Source organism: Sorex fumeus, unplaced genomic scaffold (genome assembly GCF_029834395.1).
Source record: "Sorex fumeus unplaced genomic scaffold, SorFum_2.1 ptg000086l, whole genome shotgun sequence".
NCBI lineage: Eukaryota > Metazoa > Chordata > Mammalia > Eulipotyphla > Soricidae > Sorex > Sorex fumeus.
The window spans coordinates 1,142,865-1,149,786 of record NW_026606143.1 but is presented as its reverse complement, the minus strand read 5'-3'; the positions used below and the strand labels follow the sequence as shown (position 1 = coordinate 1,149,786).

General features: G+C 41.8%; 1 protein-coding gene across 1 annotated transcript; it reads right to left on the bottom strand.

Annotated features, from left to right (window-relative positions):
* Nucleotides 1–2,985: 2,985 nt before the first annotated feature.
* LOC130039380 (cytochrome b-c1 complex subunit 6, mitochondrial-like) lies at nucleotides 2,986–3,492 on the bottom strand. Its single transcript, XM_056131271.1, has one exon. The coding sequence runs from the start codon at nucleotides 3,440–3,442 to the stop codon at nucleotides 3,173–3,175; it is 270 nt and encodes an 89-aa protein (XP_055987246.1). The 5' UTR covers nucleotides 3,443–3,492; the 3' UTR covers nucleotides 2,986–3,172.
* Nucleotides 3,493–6,922: the final 3,430 nt, after the last annotated feature.

Below are 6,922 nucleotides of genomic sequence, written 5' to 3'. Positions count from 1 at the left end.
GCTTATCTAGAATATTCTAGGATGTTAGTCTCCTATTTTGTTACTTTATATTCCCCAGATGAATGCACTCTTTCTATGTCTGTCCCTCTCTTTCTGACTCATTTCTCTTAGCATGATACTTTTCATGGAGTACCATTTGTATGTAAATTTCATGACTTCGTCTTTTCTAACAGCTGCGTTGTACTCCATTTTATAGATGCACCAAAGTTACTTTAACCAGTTATCTGTTCTCGGGCACTCAGGTTTTTTCCCAGATTTTGGATATTGTGAACAGTGCAGCAATGAACATAGAAATGCAGATGTCACTTCGGCTATACTTTTTTGCCTCTCCAGGATATATTCCCAGGAGTGGTATTGCTGGGTCAAATGGGAGCTCAATTTCTAATTTTTTGAGAATCGTCTATACTGTTTTCCAAAAGGACTGGACCAGTTGGCATTCCCACCAGGAGTGAAGGAGAGTCCCTTTCGCACCACATCTGTGCCAACACCAGTTGCCCCTTTCTTTTGGATGTGGGCCAGTCTCTGTGGTGTGAGGTGATATCTCATTGTTGTTTTGATCTGCATCTCCCTGATGATTAGTGATGTAGAGCATTTTCTCATGTGCCTTATAGTCTTTTGGATTTCTTCTTTGAGAAAGTTTCTGTTCATTCCATTACCCCATTTTTAGATGGGGTTGGATGTTTTCTTTTTTACTTTCTCTTATTTTTCTTTTCTTATATTTATTTACTGAATCACTGTGGGAAAAGTTACAAACAAAGCTTTCAGTTTTAAGTCTTGATCATACAATAATCAAATACCTTTCCCTTCACCAGTACTCATTTTTCACCACCAAGAACCCCAATATACCCCCTCCCACTGCTCCCAATGCCTGTGAGGCAGATGATTTCTACTTAACTATCTCTACTTTGATTACATTCATTATTTCGACAAAAGATGCAGCATTATTGTTTAGAAGTACCCCCCCCCCCCAACAATCAGAATTGCGGAAAAGGCATTGTGAAATAGTTTGTTTTCTATAGCTGGTTATGAGAACTGCTCTTATATGATGTCGTGCGGCCGCGGGTTTTGCCGACCTTGTCTTCGATGTATCTTATGGATTATGGATTTCTGCAAAGAGCCAGATAATTACGAGATTGGTTTCTGTGCATCTGGTGTTATAGCCGTGCTGGAGAGCCGCTTGTCGGGGGCAATTTGTGACCTCAATAGGGCATGAAGGACGAGCCAGTACTGCCTCCCTTCCCATGAGACTGCAGTTGCCCTGTCACCACCGTCTCAAACCCGGCTTCCAATAAGCATTGAGGCGGCAGCAATGTGGCTGTCAGGAGGGGTGGAGGTGGAAGGAAGCAAAACTCTTTCTTGCCTGGGGGGGGCATGGCTCCATAGTTTAACACATGGCAAAAGAAGGCTTACAAAATCTGAGTACAATCCATTTATAGAAAGGAAGGCATAGATAATTTCAGGAGTGGGCACAAGTGCAAAATATCCTTGTAAACAGTGATGAAGCAGTTTTAGAAAAGAAATGTAAGATTTTCAGTAAAACTTCCAGACATTATTACTGTTGGAGTACAAGGAGTTTAGGTTTATCAGGTTGCACCCATCACAGTGCTCTCGAGTAATTCCCATTGCTTTGTCTGTAACCACTTCTATGCTCTCTTCCCCAACCAATTTGTAAGGTCTCATCCTTCTAGGACACTGAAGATGTACTGTAAGTTAATATTGACTTTCTCCTCTCCTTATGTCTTTTGAGCGTTTACTTTAAGGCAATGTCCTTTTGTATACAGGACAACAGGAAGACAATTAATATGCTTTGTAACTTAGGAATTTATTGGCTTTGAATATTATTCACTCCCAGGCATCTGCCTTCTCAACTTAAGTCCTCACTTCCTAGCACACCAAGGGCAGGGTCCCGACGTGGGACTGCATGGAACCAGGGCAAGTCGGTAAGTTATGTGCTACCCTGGCATCGAGATGGGCCAGGCCAAGGTGCCACGATTCTTAACTATAAGTTAAGAGTTTGATCATAGGCAAATGCTGTCATGATCCAAAAGTAACAACGAGACTAGGACCCTGCTGCTAAGAATAGGAAAGATATCTGGCCTGAGCACTGCTGTCTGAGATCGAGATGGTCCTGGGAGAGCAATTCTATAAGCTTAAGGTATTTCTTACTGTGTCCATATAAAATGATTTATATTATGTATGTTTATATGTTGGTCGGACAAGGAGAGGAGAAACGCATCCAGGGAAATCTGTTCTAGGGTGGGTTGATCTGCTAAATGAGAATCTGTCCTAGAAGCTGTTTTCCTGTGTGTCCTGACTAGCTTGGATGAGACTGAACTTTCTCCCCTTCAAACTGCCTTCAGTAAATGATTTCAGTATATTGAGGCAGTTTCTCTTATGTCACAGGAACCTAGCTGGTCTTAGGTATGCTGATCCCAGGTGCTAAGCCAGGCCTGATCTTTGGGATGTAGATGCCTGGCACCAGGCAGGCTGATCTTAGACATGTAGATTCCAATCTCTAGTAGACTGGTCTTTGATGTGCTAATCCAAGTGCTTGTAGCTTGTAAAAGGTGAGGCCAGGACTACTGGCCTGCAGATGTAAAGAAACGATGTATGGTTTGCTGCCTCAATGTTCTTTCTGTAACTCCTTTTGATGACATGACTATATTGCGCCCTTTAGAGGTACTATGATCTATATAAGGGAGATTTCAGGGCTCTCTGGGGGAACACATGCGTCAGAGAACCTGGGAAGATGGGGCTGAGAACAGAAGCTGAAAGAACAAAGGCACACGTGCTTGAGAGATCCTGGGGCCTCCATGACATACATCTCTTCCCTGTAATAAACTGCTGCTAAGACCAACTAGCCTGGCCCTCGTTTCCTTCCTTTGCCTGACCATCGCCATCGACTTTCCTGAGTGGGGGAACGGCCTGAGACCACTGAATGAGGGCAGTTGGAGAGATAAGCCACTGCCATTCCCTTGCTTGCCATTTATTTTTGCACAACACTGCAATTTATTGTGTTGATATCACTGCTAATTACACAGGAGACACTTTATCTCCAAATCCATGAGGTCCACACAAACTTTTTCAAGTAAGAAACAAATGGCATGTTCAAAACTATAAGGAAATAGCCTGATATACAGGTGATGAAGACTGGTTAAGTGAGTCTACACATTTATTTCAGGCTGTTGAAGAGTTTGTGGGCCACACAGTGGTCCCGTACATGCAAGAAGTCAAAGAGCTCCTTAGTGCAATCCTCCTCTGTTTTTGACCTCGATGATACACACTGGTCACACATCTCTAATCGCTCCCGAGCCTTTACACATTTCTCCAGTTGCTCACACTGTTCTCTCACTTTTGTTAGGGGATCTACTAATTCCTCCTCCTCTTCCTCCTGTGGGTCTCCGGACCCCGTCAACATCTTGCGCTCATGCTCCAGCCCCATGTCCAGCGTCGGTTCCGAATTCCACGCGCTGCACTAGCGGCCACGTCTCCACTTCATGCCAGTTTGTCAAGTTGTCTGTTAAAATGAAGACTTTCTTGAGAAAAGCAAAAGCTATGTTACTTTCAGTTAGCACTTTAGCCCATAGTGAATTGTTATTGAGATCTAACAGGAAATAGGGCCTTGAATGTGGGCTTAGAAGCAGACCAATTCAAATAACAATCTGTTTGCCAAAGAACAATATAAACTGCGAAATGATTTAACTTGAGAACTGCCATTTGCAGTATTGCTAACACACCAAAGATTTATTTCTGTAAAATTTGTTTCTGTAAAATTTGTAACAAGCTATTTTGAATGACAATATAAACTGCCAAATGATTTAACTTGAGAACTGCCATTTGCAGTATTGCTAACACACCAAAGACTTATTTCTGTAAAATTTATTTCTGTAAAATTTGTAATAAGCTATTTTGAATGACACAGCTGACCAACCATTGAATATTTTTGTTATTTTATTTTATTTTGGCTTTTTGGCCATACCCGGCAATGTTTAAGAATTACTCCTGCCAGTACTGAAGGTACCATAAGGGATGCTTGCATCACATCAGTATCGACCACATGCAAAGCAAGCTCCCTACCCACTTTGCTATCTCTCCAGTCCCTCACAGAATATTTTTTAAAAGTCTTATAGTAGTTAATATAGTTTAACTCTGGTCTTAGGTTTTGTTTGTTTGTCTTTTTGTGGCCACACCCAGCAGTGCTGCAACTACTCATGACTCTGGATTCAGGGATCACTCCTGGTAGAGCTCTACTCAGGGGACTAAATGGGGTTCTGGGTATCAAACCTAGGTAGCAGGGTGCAAAGGAAGCACTTTGTCCTCTGTACTATCTCTTTGGCCCCAGGTTTCATTTTTAATATGCTGTAGTTATATTACTACAGACATTTTGCAATATGTCTATTTCAGAGAAATCGCATTTTCTTTTCTGATTTTCATTCTTAAAAACTGAGCACTCTTCAACTGCCTATTAAGATATAATTTTCCATGATCTCTCATCTTTTTGTGCATCTTGTAGAAAAGGCCCAAATGAAAAGACCCTTTGTTTCAGGCTGTCTTTTCAAGAGTACCTATGTAATGAACAGTTTCTATCACCTAAGCAAAAGATAGAAATGCTTTCTACCATTTAAATAGTTTTAGGTTCTATAAGCCTAAAGTTGTTCTCCGTTTATGAACCAACTGTATGTAAAATATAATCACTTTCCATCATCTGGTGGGATTTTTGAACTCAGAAAACTTACACCTGAAATTGTGGGTAGTCTAGCTACTGCTCTTAAGAATAATAAATTGAATAATAAATTGCACTAAGTAATAAATGACTTAGATTTTCATGGCTTCTATGTGCATCCATAAAATTATGTTAGACTAGAGGATCAGAGCAATAGGACAGCGAGTAGGGTGCTTGCCTAGCATGCTGTAACACTGGATTCAATCTCCGGCATCCAATATGGTCCCCAAGCACCACCAGGAGTAATTCCTGTGTTTGGAGTCAGAAGTTACTCCTGAGCATCACCAGATTTGGACCAAATACCTCCCACTTCCTTTATGTTACATTTTATTTTTGGAAACTTAGTTTTGGAAGCTTAAGTGGCATGACAATGAATAGTCACCTAAAATAAATCTTGCATTATTTTAAATACTGGGTGCTGAACATACAGGTGAATAATGTGATTCACTATCCTTTGTGGGTTGAATTGTTTTTATCATCATCACTGTTAAATAAGCAATATATTGAATGCTGCCAAATATCTTCTGGTGAGTCATTATTTGTTTATTATTTATTTATTACAATTTCTCCCTTACACTTTATATAACCACTGTGTTTTACATAGCTATTCATGATGATTTCTTACAGGCATTAAATATCCCACCAATATAACACCTCCACTCCACCACTGTCTCGAAATTTCCCAACCACCCCTTAATCTCGCTCCCGTAGCAGGCCCTCAGTAATTTATTTAATATTACTTGTTATCAATCACTTGATCACTTGATTTCCCGTTAATCGTCAATGTGCTCCAGCGAGTGCCAGTAACTTCTCCATTTGTCCCTATCCCGTGCTAGTGTAGCCCAAAGGCATCTGTTCGTTCTAGGAACACAAAGAGCCTCAAACCGATCGTTCATGATCTTGATGAAGAAGTCTGACCATCTGGTAGGTGGGTGGCCACGCGGTCTTTTGACATCCCGTGGAATCCAGTCGGTAACAGCTCTAGTCCAGCGGTCGTCTCTAAATCTCATTACATGACCAACCCATCTGATTTTTGACACTTGGCAAAAGAGACAGCGTCCCTGACTCTTGATCGTCGACTGAGCTCATAACTCTGGATTCTTTCCCTCATTTGAGTGAAACATGATATTCCAAGAATAACTATTTCAATTCCTCTTTGGGAGACACGAATAGCGTTCTCATCCTGTTTGCGTAGGGCCCAGGTCTCTGAGGCATATATTACTGCAGGAAGAACAGTGGAATCAAAGAGATGTGCCCAGAGCTGGAGGTTCTTCGTCCTCTTAGCTTTTTCTTCGACGCCCTTGAAGGTGTTCCAAGTCGCTCTCTTCTTCCTGCGCAGCTCGGGTGCAAGGTCATTTGTCATGTTATCTTCTCGACCTAAGTACACATAACTGTTGCATTAGGAGATGGTCATTCCATTGAGAGCGAATGGGGCGTCAGGAACGAGGCTGTTTCTCATAAACATTGTCTTCCTAAGATTTAACTGTAATCCGACCTTTCCGCACTTATGGTTGAAGTTGGTGAGCATTTTTGCTGCTTGCTTTGGTGTTATTAAAACAATGATATCAGCAAAGCAGAGGTGGTGTAGTTGCCGACCATCTATCTTCACTCCCATTCCTTCCCATTCCAATCGTTGCATGATGTTCTCGAGGGTGGAACTGAAGAGTTTCGGTGAAATGGTATCACACTGCCGAACCCCTCTCTTGACATCAATGATTACTTCTTTGTAGAATGGTGAGATCCTAGTAGTAATCCATAATACAGCTCATGGAGGATCTTGATGTATTGAGCTTGAATGCCCTGATTGGCTAGGGCTTCAATGACCACTTCCATCTCAACAGAATCAAAGGCCTTCTTTAAATCAATGAACGTTAGACAGAGAGGCGTCTTGAACTCCCAAGAAACCTCAATGAGCTTGGACATCATGTGGATATGGTCGATGGTGCTGAATTCTTTGCGGAACCCGGCTTGCTCGCATGGTTGTCCTTCATCTAGTGTTCTGCCAATCCTATTCAGGATGACTCGAGTGAACAACTTGTAGATGAAAGACAACAGGCAGTTCAGGCAATAGTTGCCAATGTCATGGATGTCTCCCTTCTTGTACAGTCCTGCTGGTTTTCCATTGGGACTTGCATTCAGACAGGTAGCGTGTGAAGAACTGAGCCAGTGAGTACTGACGGCAGGTTTTTCAGGTGTTCA